The sequence below is a fragment of the Hyalella azteca genome, unplaced genomic scaffold, assembly GCF_000764305.2.
Source record: "Hyalella azteca isolate HAZT.00-mixed unplaced genomic scaffold, Hazt_2.0.2 contig2748, whole genome shotgun sequence".
Taxonomy (NCBI): Eukaryota; Metazoa; Arthropoda; class Malacostraca; order Amphipoda; family Hyalellidae; genus Hyalella; species Hyalella azteca.
The window spans coordinates 398,581-415,373 of NW_025933011.1; the positions used below are offsets into that span (position 1 = coordinate 398,581).

At 37.8% G+C, this 16,793-nt stretch overlaps 1 protein-coding gene across 1 annotated transcript; it reads right to left on the reverse strand.

The window, feature by feature from the left end:
- Positions 1–684: 684 nt before the first annotated feature.
- LOC108681278 (bifunctional endo-1,4-beta-xylanase XylA) lies at positions 685–10,468 on the reverse strand. The gene is made up of 3 exons (XM_018170300.2): positions 10,352–10,468; positions 2,743–3,223; positions 685–1,896 (listed from the first exon to the last, which is right to left on the reverse strand). The coding sequence occupies exons 1-3, from the start codon at positions 10,370–10,372 to the stop codon at positions 1,844–1,846; spliced, it is 555 nt and encodes a 184-aa protein (XP_018025789.1). The 5' UTR covers positions 10,373–10,468; the 3' UTR covers positions 685–1,843.
- Between the last annotated feature and the right edge of the window lie 6,325 nt (positions 10,469–16,793).

Consider the following 16,793-nt stretch of genomic DNA (forward strand, 5'->3'; position numbering starts at 1 on the left):
TCATGAGTTCAAAAATGATGAATTATGGGCGCTTCGATAAAATGGCTTGGAGGATCTTATTTATAAGACAATGGCAAACAAAACCTATGCCTGAATCCATCTCCGCTTACAGAACAAGAGCGTCTTGATCTGAAAGATTGGGAATCGCTTGTGAAATTTATTGTCTGTTTGCTCTGTGACATTAACACCATAATTGAGGAAAGAAGGAACGATAACGAAGATGAAGATTAATAAATTTTAAGAACTTATTCCTGTTTCGACAGGTTGAATCCTGTACAAGATAAATGCTGCCTTGCACAAACGAGACCAGGCATTTAGCGTAACCGCGTAAGGGAAGCACAACTGAAGAAGCACTACCATTCCAGGCCAGATTTTAGTTAACTTGAGTACGGACACGAGTTCCAGAAACCAAATTCCTATGATCATCGGCGGCATTCTAGGTACATGCCAATGTGCGTTCCAAAACCCTCAGGAGTGGACAATACAGAAGAAAGACTCGTATGAAGACATCAAATAATTTTTTGATGGAATCAAAAGTTACCCAGCACTGAAATAAGCCTATCCAAATCTATTCCAAGGTGGCATTCATGGGCATTACAAACCATTAACGGAATAGAGTGAAGTTGATTCAAGCTATCAAAGAATAATAAGCTAGTGGCCGTCTAGGTGGAAAAATTTCTTCAATGACGCTCATCAAATTTATTAAAATGGCTTATCAAAATTGTCTGTCCAATCACTGCTGGATTTTGAATTATAAGTTATTATACCTCACTAATTTCATGATTTTCCTCCCTCCTCAGCAACAACGAATTGAGGGCAAAATCGGGATTATCAAAACTGTTCTGGAATATATACTTCTGACAATACAACTCAACTAATTTTATAACAGTGGAAATAATAACTTAATTGTTTATCTTCGTCGGATCTCGAATTATAAATTTAGTTTTATTTTGACTAGTTCGATATACATTTCTATCTGAATTTATTGGCGCTCGCCCAACGGTCGGCATTGAAAACAATAAAACGGGACAATCCGAGACATGTAGAATCGTTCAGCGTAGAGCCCTTCCTTGAATTTGCCATTCGGTGGACAAATTGAACCAATTTTTGAATTAGCGAAGGAACATTCGGAATAATACATCGCCTCTGTAGGTGGGAATCTCCGACGAGTAAGTTTAAGAGATGGTTTCTACTAAAATTAAATTTAGGAGACGGTAGAATAACCACTAAATAGTTTGTATTGGAACTACACTGCTAAAGTAAGAGACATAATAATTCTAATTATCAAATTATATTCAATAACAAGCAACAAATGCCATGTCACAAGGAAATACCCAAAAATTAATGCCAAATCATATAACAAATAATCTCAAAAATTTCTTTATCACAGACAGATTTCAGTAATCGTAATTCAATTCAATCCCGGACTAAGCCGATTGCTTCTGGCCTGATCGTTTGTTTGCCGAGATGTGGCTCGGAGGGAATCGTTTCCGTGAATCGTTCACTCCGAGAATGAAATTATGCATCGAAATAGCATTGCATCCAAATAATATGATAATTTTAAATAGAATAATACCGGAGCGAAAAGTCTCGCTAAACGTTAATTGACACATAAAAGAGCAGCAAAGGTCATCATACAAAAACGGTTTCGCACAGAAAATCTTTGTTGTACTTTGCCCTAAGTTTGAGTACGAAAAAACACAACTATTCGTCCACTAGATGTTCAGTACTATGCTGCATTCTAATCAAGCATACATTATAACAATAATATCCAAGTCATGTAGCGCTTCGAAACTAAATTTGGGCGGCCATCAAGTTTCGGAAGCCGATGAACTGAAGTTTTCTACCACCACCTCTTGTTCCACTGGTTGTTGTTGTTGTTCCACTTTCCTTGATCTGAAAAAAAAATTCGTTAATTTTTACCATCATTGTTCCTATATAAGTTAAACATTAATTGAATCACTCTGGCAGGACTCGGAACAGATCATGTTATTGCCGTAACTCTACTAACAAACACGCACTGTCGTGATTTATGACCATAATTCTAATGTAATCATGTTACTTCCGGTTTCAGGATGTTTAAGAAGTTTTTTCCTAACTTAATCTTGTAATAACACCGGAGCAGATGTTATATTTATGTGTTTATAATAAATAATAAACAAGCCCAATATTCTACAAATCTTATGAGTGATTTTGAGTCTCAATAATTTATATAAATTCTCTGTGACAATAGCAATCAATACGTTGCTCAATGCCCAACCAAATTATCAAATGAAATGTAATGTGTTGCAAGATGGATATAAACCATAGGTTCAGATTATTCTTTGATTCAAAATAGTACTGTTAGCAAATAATACATTGTAGTTTCCCATTCAATTACGATCACAGAACTACAAATGGCGTATAGAGGTGATAAATTTAATAAATTTCTCTAATTTTAGTCAGCCTGTAATCGCTTCTACTTGAAAGCCCAATTGCCTTGGTGGGAATAATGTCTAAGAGATGAAGAGATAACTGTTATTTTTAAAGAATCTTACTTCATGCAACCTTGGCGTATAAATGGCAAAATGTAAAAGTTGATATTCGGAGCTCTAAATTTTTTTTTTCAACTTGAAAATAGTTACTCAGTTATAAAGTAGTGAATACTTACAGAAGTAAAAAGTAAATTCAAAATTCCACCAAAAAAATAGTGTTTTTTATGGAAGAGGTGATTGGATGAAACTATATGAAAAAATCACTTACTTGATGACTTCTTTGAGTTCCACGAATTACCCTGGTTCCATTTACTCTGACTGGCCCAATTGAAGGGATTGCTGCGTGAGCCACTATTGCTCCAGATGCTGTTGGAATGCGCACCGTTCCAGCTTTGCCCAATTTGGTTGTCCCATGCTGGGTTGTTCCACGTGGACTTCACTGGAGTCTTCCAAGTGGCTCTGGTAGGTGTATTCCAGTGCGTGTTGCTGGTGGTGGCCGGTCTCGCCCAGCCACGACTACCGCCCCATCGCTCGTCGCTCTCGACGCTGTTGCTGTAGTCGCGGCGACGCCAAGAGGAGGTCGACGGCCGCTGGGCGGCGGCCCAGTGGACATTCGTGTGACGTGTGTTGAAGGAACGAAAGTTTCCACCAAAACGTTCGTCGCTGTCATCGTCCCAAGAACGGCTTCTGAACGATGGGAACTCGTCACTGTCAGCAAAGATCAAAGCTGCCAATCCGAGCAGAAGCACCTGCAACAACATCAATTTTTTTACTCATAGGAAAATAAGAAAAACACGAAATCATTTACAATATTAATGAGTTTCTTAATAATGGATTTAATCTTATTGCGCGGCTGCTCCAATGTACGACAATGAATTTGTAAAAACAATTTAGACAATGTAATCACCACTCTTATGTGCTGGTGTTAATTATTTTTATCTAATTTCTTGTTCAATTGCAAGCTATTGTGCATACTGAACAATTGTCGACGAAAATATAGTGTCGTTGATAATGTTTGAAGGCCGTTTCAAACATCTGCTAAATTAACCGAAATTGTGTGTAAATGTTTATCATTCAGAAATTTTAACTAGCTCGTCTGCGAATAGTTATGGGACTTTTTACCATTGCATCATCAACTAGTAGGGCGAAATCAAGAATTCAATTCGAATATTTTATCGTAGAATGTTTCATTGACATACGCTCTCAATAATTTCTGTCGTCTTGGAAATTCAGTGTTTCTTGACTTTCATTCAATTGCGTTGTGCAAGCTGAAGTCTGTTTGACGCGGCATTCATACCAAAAAAAAAAGAGGATTTCAGGTCCAGTCTCACGATCTCTTATCACGACGAGTTCCCAAGCTGGGTCCGCATTCCCAAGCATGAGACGTGTCGCGTGTCGAGAGCAGTTGTAAAAACGGCCATTCATTTCAATTTTTAGTTCCGCTTTCGAAAAAGTATCAAATAAGAGTTGGCCGCCCATCAGATTTTCAGTGGCCACCGATAATCCAGCAGTGGGGTTCAGCGGGATCGTCGGGGTCAAGTGATGAAGCCACAGTTCAGTGCCAAAGGTCAGCAAGACAACGATTTATTACTGATCAGTGAACGATGAGTGCATCCCTAGGAAGGCTGAATACGTATGAAATTAACAGAATTGTGAGGATTAACTCTGAGCCAAGATTGATACAACAGGGCTTTTTCTCAGTGACATATATAGGCTCACATGCAATCAAATGATAAGATCAATGAACAGGTTTTTAATAATATTCGTATGTAGTCATACGGTGCATTTTTTTCCATTTAATATATCGATAATATCATTATTCCATGAATTGTATTCTTATTGAATTTTTGTATTAAAATCAGTTGTTTGCTTAAATCGCAAGTTAAGCAGGAATTCAAAAGACGATGGAGCTGGACTCCGAAACGTTTTCTCTTATAAATAAATGGTGAATTTTCATGGTATTGTCTTTGCTATTAAATTTTATATCAAGACTTCATCTATTGGTTTTGTGTATCAAGGTGATTGTTTCAGCGTGCGGTGGAAAATTCCTACTGAAGCACAGTTGAGCCCATGGGTGCTCGTCCATGCACTTGGCGGATGTCTAGATGGCAACCCACGCTGTAAGCTGAGGTCCCAGCGAGCAAGGTCAGCTGCTCCTACGTAACTTCCGTTACGAAGATGACTGCGTGCAGCTGTGGGTAGCTGCTTGCAGGGGGGATGAAGATGAAGACTCGAGACGCACGAAGAGTTTGCTAGGGCCTCGAAATGACACTAAATTAAGCAATAAACTGGATTTATGTTATGTTACATAGTTTATCCGAAATACCGCGATAAGTGTTAATATGGCCTTGAAGACTACCCATCTTAACTATTTCGTTAAAAGTGAACAATTAGAGACTTCGCACGACTATTTGGACTATTTACGACATAAAACTACTCCAAATTCTAACAAAATGATTTGTTTTAAACAGGTATTACAGATAGCAGTTAGCCCAAGTTCAGTGGTGTAAATAATATCAATAGTCATTCATGAGGCAAGAGACGATTATTTATTCAATATTTATGTATTGTGCAAACCACACAATGACAATCTATAAAGAAAACAAATGAAATATCCTACTACAAAGCGTAAATTTATCCTATTATTATCAGAAGTTTATTATTATGTCTTTCTTTTGATGCTAAAGGTTAAAATATATGTAAAAAGAGACCCATCACCGAGTGAAATTTTGAGATGTTATTTCATTACTCGAGTTCCTACTACCGCAATTTGGTTGGAATAAATTTAGTTCCGAGTTTAAGAATTTCATGACGGATTTAGATTTCAGCATTGCTCGATCGGGAGAAATCATGATATTTGAGATCCATTTTATATCAGCTTTCCAGCCATCTTATTGCTCGACAAACGACGTATACTCCTGGCGAGAAAAAGACTTGCGTTTGCTTGCAAAATGTACACTGCTGAAGAACTAACGTCGCACACCTGCTCAACAAACGACGTACTGCCACTGCGAGCAAGTGACGTACCTCTGCTTGACAAACGACGTACACCCCTGACATAAGATGTCCCTGAGAGCAAGTCTTACGGGCTGGCTAATGAGGCAGAAGGTAAAAATGCATTGCTCGTTACGAAGAAACATTAAGCCAACACGAAGCTGACCTTCAGGTCGGGTAAATTGTTTTAATTTTGCAATCAAACAACCAGAGCAACAGTTTCCGTAGGGTGTACAACGAAGCGACGCAGAGGGTGAATGGCACACAACCGAGCTTCTCGATGTTGAAGGACTCGCCGATATTTTGCCATGGGAGTCTGGCACAACGATTTATCATCGATCATTGCACAGAAAAATGTATGTAATAAAAAATTTGATCAGTACTCACAGCAGTGAACGAGTGACAGAGAGCGCATTTTCTCGTCCGTCCGTCAGTGAAGTCACGGACGGACGGACATGACGAGCACAATAGCGCCTTTTTAGCGCATTTTCTCATTTATGGAAAAAATGCACTATTGTGCTCGCCATGTCCGTCTGTCCGTCCATCTGTCCGTCAGCCTGTCTGTCTGTCTGTCCGTGACTTCACGTTTTCGTCGACGAGAAAATGCGCTCTCTGTCACTCACTGCAGTGAGTACCAAGTTATATTTCTTCCATATATGAGAAAATGCACTAAAAATTACGACATGATCTACAAATTACAGTAAACATTAAGATATTACACGAAGATAAACAATTACCATAATTTTGCTAGCGATTCTTAGAGGCAGTTAGAGCAAGTTGCAAAAAAAAACATATTATTTATTATTTTTTCGTTTGTGTTCCACAGTTTGATCAACCTTCGATTCGATCACCATCTTTTGATGCAACACTCATAACCATCAACACACAAGGTCTTCATAATCGGTTACTAAAACCTATGCAATGACACATACGATAGCTATAGAAGAAATAAAATGTTAGAGTCAATATAACTACTGAAAAGGTAATCGCTCATGTAATATTGATTCATCAGATTACCGAGCGAAATTTTAAACAATTGTATAAAAAATCTGCGCCGTGACCGTCAATTTCAATGTATATATCTTAATATCGCCTAATATCTTAATATCGCCTTAATATCATGAAAACCATACAATTTATTTTGGTTTTTTTTCCACGCCACGATCATTATGAGCAAGCTGCCGCATCGCACAAAACACGGCACCATCTGCCGTATCCTCATCACCAAAAAGTAGGCAAGTTTTTCACGCTCGTCAAGAAGAAGCCTCAGCGCGTGCCTTATCCGTACGATCTTCACCCGCCGGCTGTGCAAGCGTCGCTCGTCTTCTGCCTCAGGGACGCGGAAGTGTGCAAGAGTCGCGCATTCTTCAGCGCCTTGCGCAACCCGCGGGTGCCAACGGATAAAACTAATTGTCCTCGGGATCTGTATTGTTCTGTCCACCCACGGAATTATTTTTTACCCGCTGATTTCATATGCATTTTAATACCAGTACTTGGTGGGTGCCAACGGATAAAATTAATTGTCCTCAGGATCTGTATTGTTCTGTCCACCCGCACAATTATTTTTCACCCGCTGATTTCACATGCATTTTAAAAATGTGCGTTTAAAAATTACTTTTTTAAAGACAACACTTCTAAAGTGCCCAGTGTCTCCGATGTTACACATGTTTAATGAATTTATTATTTTATTTTTATCTGTATAATTTTTTTAATAATTAAAAGAAATCAATTTATAAAATTATTTATTCTGTAAATCGATTCGTGCATTGTCTCCGACTTTGTGCACTTGAGATGCATCATATCGATCTGCAAAATTTCAGATCGATAGAAGTGTGCAGAATATCAACTATAAGATATGTAGCAGACAAACGAACAACAAGAAGTGAAGTTAAAGAGAAGTGTTGTAATAAAATACCTGTACTTCTCGAGTGTCCAAAACATATTGGAACGATTCATTTAAATTTGAATCAACGAAACAGAATTTTGTGCGAAACAATTCATGATATCTATGCTCCACTAATCGAAATAAAGAAATTCAATTTTTTTATCAACCATATGTTACCGTTCGCTATCCCAAAAGATTTATTTAAAATGACACTCAATTCTAATGCGTTATGTACGATAATTGTAGTCCAAACCTGTTCACAAAAATATTCTCAAACTTTGAATTCAACCATGAGTACTGAGAGTCGATCACTTTTTCGTAGATTAAAATGAACACGGCAACTAATTAGAACTCATTTTTAGAAATATTCAATCTCTGAAAGAGACAATTTCACGTATAAAGAAAATATGTTGTTATGTTCATCGTGCACCAACAAGTCCCACCATGCAGAGAATAAACAATTTACAATTATGGCACAGGCCTGTTTCCATTGCGATATGGCCATTTCTTTTCTCTGCATACATTTCAGAAGTGACACTGCAAATTTCGAGCTAAATTACAATAGAAGCGCAAACAACCATGATTAAATGAATTAAAATACATGTCCATTGGCAGACCAAAACTTGATTCTGGTATTGACACAAAGTAGCAGGCTAGGCCAGCGTTTCTTATATGCAGTAATAGCAGCAATTTTAGCATCTCGTTATCTCAATCTCGTTGATAATAAAACTTATATATGTTGCTTAAAGGAAAGCTCGTCTGAAACCACATTTCACCTGAAACGTAGAACTCCGGTGTGACTCTTGTTTCAAAATATAAAAACAATTATTCTGCGTGGTTTAAATTAAATGTATAAACCCAATTCATAATAAGGTTTCAATCTACTACTCTCCACTATAAATGAAACTTCAGGTAAAATCCCGGCAAGATATGTATAGTGGATACGCTGTCTAGGATCCCTTGTATATATTTGTGGCGCAGAGCTTCAGATTCACAAGCAACCATAGACAAATATATGTTAGGCATAATTTAGCCTCGCCTATATATCATGAATGAAAACAAGAATTCTTTTTACAAACGATAATCTACAGTATTTGGCATTGGAAAATTCATTTATGAAAATTTAAAGATTTAAAACATATTTTTAAATTTTTATTTCTTTTTATTAATCGCCTGACGTTTCTTTATAGTTGCATTCAGTGGAATACGAATGCTATTTGAAACTGATTTTGTTAATGATATTGATTTCCCTCAACTCATATTTAAAGTATTCTGTCCAGAAATTGTGGGATGGAACACACGAAAACAGATTTTTTACTGTCAAATCCAGCACACTAAACCCCAGTGCATTAGTGCGCTCTTTGATGTTTCCTCGTCCGTGAATTCAACATAAAATATTTATATAACATACTGAGTGCAAAACATTACGCTGGTATTCGACTACACAACTTGGAAACATCCTCTTATTCCAGGAATTTAGCGAATTCTAATTCCTCGCCAGAAACTGGGCTGCCACCCGAGAACGCATAGCAGCATTTCACCTTCATTAATACACCGAGAACTTCAACACATTCCAAGTAAAAGTTAGGCAATGAACTTAACCGAGTTTCTGGAGTTATTGCCGCCATGAGTATTGAACAAAACTTGAGGCAAGTTTGCCTAATTATCGCTCGACTTGAAGCAGCTTTGGCTTCCCGACCAACCGCTTGAGTTGAGCCTTTGCAATGACGACGTATATGGCCGCCGGCGTAGGTACTTGAATGATTTATATTTTGTGTGATTAAAAGGTGCGCATAAACTAATATCCGCTTGATTAATGTAAAAAATACTTTTTTATACATTTGATACATTTTTTTATACATTTTTAATTTATTGTTATTGAAATGTCGACTCAAGAACGTCAATTTTATATCAGAGCCTTCGATCGCAATGACGACGCGGCAGCCGGCGGACTTGAATGATTTATATGTTGTGTGATTAAAAGGTGCGCATAAAACAATATCCGCTTGATTAATCCCGAAAATTCTGGGGCATCTTACATTTTTAATTTAACGTTATTGAAATGTGTACTCGAGAACGTCTATTTTATGTAAGGAATACTAAATAAATTTAATTGTGAACCTAAAGGGACTTTTAGGAAACTAAAATTGAAACGTAACTTTTATTGCCGGTATGCTACAATACTATTTTTTTTAATTATCGCCCCTGAAATTCTCACTTCGTTCAAATACTTGCCATTCAAAGAATTTTTTACACAACTCGTCTCTATTTCATATAAAGATTCCTCAAATATTAAGAAGTGGGAGTTTAATTAACAAACACTAATTATTTTGCGATTTTGCCGGCAATGTGCTGTAAATATATATTTACACGGATACTTGTCTAAGTGCTGTCTATGGATGCCGCATGAAGAATTGCGATTATATATATGTCAATATTTATAACATTTGTTTGCAACAAATAATTACGAATACGTTTCTTCAGGGTGTAAATATCACAATCATTGAGGTAGTAATTGTATTTATCACCACTAATCGGTAAAAAATTTAATTTAGTAACAGGTCAAGTGGGTATTTAATCACAAAAAATAATTCCGACTATCTAAATCCTGATACAGTGCAACATAGGAAGGCAGCAGCATCGAAACATGACGCTATTTTGGCAAAATTGTGACTCCGAAGTCGACTGAAATTTGGAAGTCGACGCTACCGCTAGGCGCTTCTTATAAACGAAGAAGCCGTTTTTAGCGCATTTTCTCATGTATGAAATAAATGCACTAATGTGCTCGCCATGTCCGTCTGTCCGTCCGTCTGTCTGTCCGTCCGTGACTTCACGTTTTCGTCGAAGAGAAAACGCGCTCTCTGTCACTCGCTGCAGTGAGTACTCGGTTATATTTTTTTGGCTTATCGGCAGCTTCAGAAGTCGACGTTATTTCGCTGTGTAGAGCCGCCTTCCAGAATACAAAATTAACTTCATTGGAAAATAATATATTACTCACAATTGTTAACTTGTTCATCATCTTGTTTCAAGTATCACTCAAGTTAACAGATGTCAAGAGAACTTTAACAAACGACTTGATGGAAAGACAGCAAGTTCCACCTTCCACTGTTGGCCACCGATGAGGAATGGTCTGTCTGCGGAGGGGTGCCCGCCTTTTATAGGGTGACCGTGACGCCGAGGGTCACAAGCCGCTTCCATGGCAGTCCGGATGTCGGCAAAGTCTCACGCTGAAGAAGATCCGCAAAAAATGACGGACTGGAGGATCTCATTTTAAAATTAAGTCTCACGCTGATGAAGATCCGCAAAAAAAGACGGACGGACTGGAATAACTTTAGAAATCTGTCATAAGATCCGCAAAAAATGACGGACTGGAGGATCTCATTTTAAAATTAAAGGTGAATGTTCCTAAATATAATCTAAAAGTTGGTTATATGTAATTTAAGAGAATATATCATGGAGTTGAGATATATATAATTGTACAAGCTTTGATTGAATAATATGTGGGATTTAATTACAGTAATTTGAACCTATAAATTCCATATAATGAAACGAAGTTTATTCGTTCAGTATGATCGCATGATTTTTTCATAACGTGAATATTGTGGAACAAAATCCGCTGCAAATTACATGGCTATAATAAGCCATTTTCTCAACCACTTAACACATCTCAACCCGCGCTCTTTTTCCAAATTTTACGAAGTAGTTAATAATTTTAAAGGCTATATTTTTTGTAGGAATAAATAAGAATTAATTTGAATCTCAAATGCCCCTAGAAGAAATCTAAAAATCAGGAGCAAAAAATTTAGCGAATATTCTTGCCCGAGGACGAAACTCGATATTGCAAGACGATAAATCTTGCGCTGTATTCTATGGTGGAAAAAATTCAGCCTAACAGGATGCCTTCACGAAGACGGGCACTCGTCCAAAGGAACATAATAGTGGATCGTTTTTAATGCCCCACAAATGAGCCATCGAAACATCACGAGGTCGAGAAGATTAGATCGGATAACAGCCGTGCCACGTCTTTTGGAAATAGAACTAGAAGTCGAGCCGCGAATAAACTTTAAAATGAATTAGGTAAATTGCTCTGTTACTATCGGAATTACTGCTTCTCATTTTTATCTATTAGTTTACCGTGTATGTACACGAAATTATCTTCAACAGCATTTCTATGTATTATCATGTAAATTACTTTTATTTTCTAGTAAATCAATAGATAATTTGAAAAATGTGGAATGGTTCTTCCTAAATGCATTGATTTTTGCACGATCTAATCACTCGCAAATACTATAAAAATATGCGCTGCTCAATATATTTATTTTAAATTGAAGAGCAAGAATTGCAACATGTAACGGCTGCTCTCAAGGTCTGTGCACGTATTCAGATCCACGAGTTGCAAATCGCAACTGCATATCGGACCATCAATATGCAAACGCTGTCTCGGAACAGCCTGAGCTCGTTTCAAGTGCCCATTCAGAGCGTTTGCAACAAGGCCCAGAGTTTGAGGAACTCAATGGACCCAGAAAAGACATTTCTTTTGGCAAGGATGATTGAGTAAGGCATCCATAATGGCCAGCAAGACGAGCAGGGGTCGGCCGCTGGCCTTGACTTGCGTGAAGAAGAGCTGCGTGACTCCATGAAATGGACTCCAACAGATCTGAATTACTGCGCAAAAATGTTTAAATCTTAAAGCTGTAAAATTGTGGGAAAAAATATCAACGTCAGCTTAGAATAAAATTAAAACGAATAATCGGGCATATTTTAACTGAACTTTGATATCAAACTTTTCCATGTATGCATGCCAAAAGTTATATTAATTACGGTTTATATAAAACTAGAAGGTAAAACAGAAGAATAAAATTAGAAGTAGGTTTCACATTGGTGAAAAAGAACTTGCAAGAAATAAGGAAATTATTGTGAAAATATTTTAGCTGCCTTCTTCTGGCTTTAACATGAAAATCACGTAAGTACATTCTATGAACGGAATGTTTTTAACTGGCATAATAAAAACATTTCCAAGAATATAATTCTATTTCATAAATGCTGATTGAGAACAATTGAATAAAAGAATAAGGAATGCCGACGTTTCATTCGATGCGTATAAATTTTTCACCAAAATTATGAAATATGAACGATATATCCCTTTTAATATACCTTCACCATCTAATATTTTATAAATTATATCGTTTGATTTTAGAAAAAGGTCATAACTTCAAAAATTTAGTCGACCAATAGAGATCCATTTTAAAATTTAGTTTTGCAGAATTTAATTTCGTCCATGAATTTGGCAAATGACAACATCCGCTTAATTCGTCGAGTTGATTCATTGAGAAAAAGTACAGCTAATTAACAGGAGCAACAATGATTAATGATCACAGGTAATTCGATGGCGCGGGAACAAACTTCGTTCAGCATTTCGGGCCTCAATTGAAGGCCCGTCGAATGAAGCTGCCTTATGGAACATTGAAGGTTGAAAACTCCGTTAAATCTAACCCTAAAAATTTTTTCGGTGGACAAAATTTCACAATTTATTCTAAAATTATTCGTAAATATTTTTTAACTCCGGTAGTAATGACAATTTTTACTCGTAATAAACTAAGTATAATTACTTACCCAATGAATGGCTCATGCTGGCTGTGTTCAACGGTGTTGACGTGGAGATGCAAAGATACGGTAAGCATCTACCGAGGCAGCCTTGACTCACGCATGTGCAAGTGAGGGGGCGTATGCCGGAGGCCAGCTTTGCCAAACTTCACACTTAGTTCATATTCCTTTCCATAGGTAAGAACGCTAGAGTGCACAACGGCCTATGAAGTCAAGTGCTCAAAGCCACAGCGCCGGATGTCCACAGCCACAAAATAAGCTTACCAAAGGTAAACATGGCCATACTGCAACTGGCCAAACCTTCTCTGGCCTAACCTCTTCTGGCCTAACCTATACGAGCTGCAACTTTTCTCCACCCAAAACAAACCTGAGCGGACCTAACCTAACCTCATCGGCTGCAAGAAGTTAGAAAGGCGGTCCAAGTGTGCGGGTAGAGCCAGTCATTGGCTGCAAGAAAGTTGTGAGCCGGGACAGCGTGAATAGGTTAGGCCAGAAGAGGTTAGGCCGGAGTAGGTACAGCCGGATGAGGAACTGCCTGCTTATGAGCGAGCATGATTAAGCATTGGCTGAAGACCTACGGCGCTATTATCTTTCGGCAGTGTGTCGCTTGTCTGAATTACGGATTTCAAGTGTAGTCTGCGGCTTTCAGTTCTGAGGCTGAGTAAAGTTAATGCATGGTGAAGCTAGGCGTTGGCTCCAGGGCTTATTTAAGAGTGAAATTTGTGGCCTACGGCTGCGTCCCCCAAGTGAGTAACTTAACTGAAGTTAACTCATGTAATCTCCTCAGCATGCATAACACACTTTATGTATTACATGTACAGTATATAGCCCACCATGATTACAATGGAGCAAAATCTTTTGATACATCATGAATTAGAAATACTCAGTATCACTATTTGTCTCTGGTTTATTTCCGTATCAATCGAGCCCAATCAGCAAACTTTTATTTTACATTCTCGGTGAGTGATCTTCCTAGCTTGATGCACCTGCTTTACTTGATTAGTTGAACTCTAGGTTTAGTTATAGAGCTAAGAGTAAAGCAGGCTGCGGTGCGTGAGCTACTGGAGTGAGGAATGCGTCGAGTGTGGCGTGATGACATGAGTAGAGGTGGCATGTGGAATGTGGGGGGTGGAGGAATGTGGGGATTGAAGGAATGTGGGGATTGAAGGAATGTGGGGAGTGGAGGAATGTGGGGAGTGGAGGAATGTGGGGATTGAAGGAATGTGGGGAGTGGAGGAATGTGGGGATTGAAGGGATGTGGGGATTGAAGGAATGTAGAGTGGAGGAATGTGGGGATTGGGGGAATGTGGGATTGGAAGAATGTGAGGGCAGAAGGTAATCAATATAAAGTAAATTGATAAATAAAATGATGAAGAACTAAGCATACATTATTATATAAACATAATATGCTTATATATATAATGTAATATCTATAAACATATATTATTATGTTACTACATTCAAATATTACCGTATAGCATTTAATTAGAGGTGTACACTGTACAATGTTCATAGTTCGGTTGTACGACTGTGATGAGAAGTGTTGAGTGAGGGAATGTTTGTTGAAAATGAATGCATTGAGTGAATGCATGTTCGGAGATGACAATATTGTAGCCTTGCAGTAAACACTTCAAGTTTTTTATAGATGTCCTACATTTCTATGCTGCTCCTACATTCTTACGTAGGTCCTACATTCCACTTCCAAGTTTTTAGACGATACTTTAGACGTGAATTAATTCCTCAAACTTACCATGAAAATAATTAATTATTGTTTTATTAGAGCCGAGAACTTTATTTCATGCTAGCGTGAGAGCCTAACATTCAAAGGTAGAGATCAAGGCACCGAATATAGAAATGATCTATTTCCTCCTTGGCCTGTTAACCTCTGTCTGAAGTTGGCTCTACTCAAATAAGATGACGCCAGTCAGTGAATATTCATGTTATGCAACAACAGTTAGAAGTAAGTTAAATGGAACGATTCATTAGACGAAGTTAATCAGGTTGTTCAAATTTATAAATTCAAGCAAACCTATTGATGGCTAGTTCAAATATCTTCTGGATTTTTCAACTCGGCCTTTCTGTCTTCTAATATTCATTTCAGTTTTCATGCCTTTGCTAATGTTGAAGCTCCCTTGTTTAACTGACTTTTTTTCAAACAGCTGCTTACGTTCCTCGTCTTGAATGTTCATCCTTCTCTATCATTCTCATCCTTCTCGTTGAATGTTCATCATTCTCCATACTCTGTAACATTGAACTAATTTCTTCCTAAATACGTAATCATGTTTTCCTTCTCCCTGTTCTTGCTCGTCTTTAGAATGATTAAGTCTGTCCCAGGAAGCAGTGAAGTCTGGAAATTGGACCCTGGCTTGCCAGTTTGGCAACAAACGTCACGAGAATTGAGTCACGAGTTCGTCCCGAGTGTCGTCAGTCTCAGTGGCTGACTACAAACTGTCGCTTAATGAGAACGGGGACATGGCAAGTTTTCGGGGTAAATACTGGATCCCAGATGCCAACGTCTTTCTATTCCTTAAGAGGAGGAAACAAGGAAATGCCTTACGTGCGCACAATAGCCAATGTAAAATGATGAGGAAGACAGAATATTGCGTATTTTATTTCTATCACGTTTTGGTTCGCTCTAAGAACCAAAGCAAATATCACAATTAATATCTTCATCGGTTAATGTTTCTGCGTAGACCGACATACTTGATCGGTGACCAATACTAAAGCATTTTTTTAATGAGCGGATCACAAATGATTCAATTCTCGTAATTACTTCTAATGGCATTTTTCTTTCAGGCGCGCAAATATGAAACCAAAAATAAAGTTTGAAGCTGCTGGTTGCTACCAATGGATATCATATATTTCGTCGTCGTAATGTTGTGATAAAAATTTAGTTCTTCACATTGACGGCCGCTCGACCACGCGAACTCTATTAGCAGTTGCGCTCACCAATAGAAGGATCGACGGCAATAAACTTTCAGCACCTTTTCACTGTCTTTTACCAAACTTATAGTCATAGTGGCTAGTTTTACATTTTGCTACTTGGTTCTTAATCATTTTATCTATGTGACAGCTTGTGATAAATAGTAGCGTGAACTTCTGTGTATAATTTTATTTTAATGATTTGTATCTTTTCTGTTAAAATAATAGCATGCAGGAAGAAGCTGCATTAGCGGCCAGAAGCTCCGATGTATTTCACTTGTGTGCCAATTCGTTCCCACCGCACTTCGATGTTGCTCAAGACGGCGCAATACAAAAGGTTCTTTCCGATTCCCACGATCAATGGTCGCTGCCTGCCAAGAAAATGAGAGGGTCTGAGTGTGTGGGGATTACAAGTATAGGTGCCATCAACAGCTAACCTTGGTGGCCGCAGCAAATAAATGCACGTGATTATCGTGACTGTGTATAGGAAGGTATTTTGATCAAATTATGTTATTCGGTATTCAATAATATGTCGGTCTGATTATCGAGACTTTAAATTAGAGAGGATAATTAAGTGGCATACAAATTTTTAAAGATAAAAGTTTGTTGGGGCTTGAATATTCTATGATCTGATTCTGCATGACAATATTGAATTTTATTTTTGTTATGATATTTTGATTTCGAAACCTTACTTGTGACGCTTGAAAATACTGAATGAAGATAAAAAAAGAAAAAGAAATTCAGAGAATTCTGAATTCAGAGAAATTCAGAAAATACTGAATGGTAAAACAAGAGATCCAGGTTAGGGAAGGCGCAACATTTGTAAATAATAGGTGAAACTTTTCCGAAATAATAAATATACAAAGAATCTTCGACCTTTCTAATTCAAATGTGGGAGCCATATAGCAACCAAG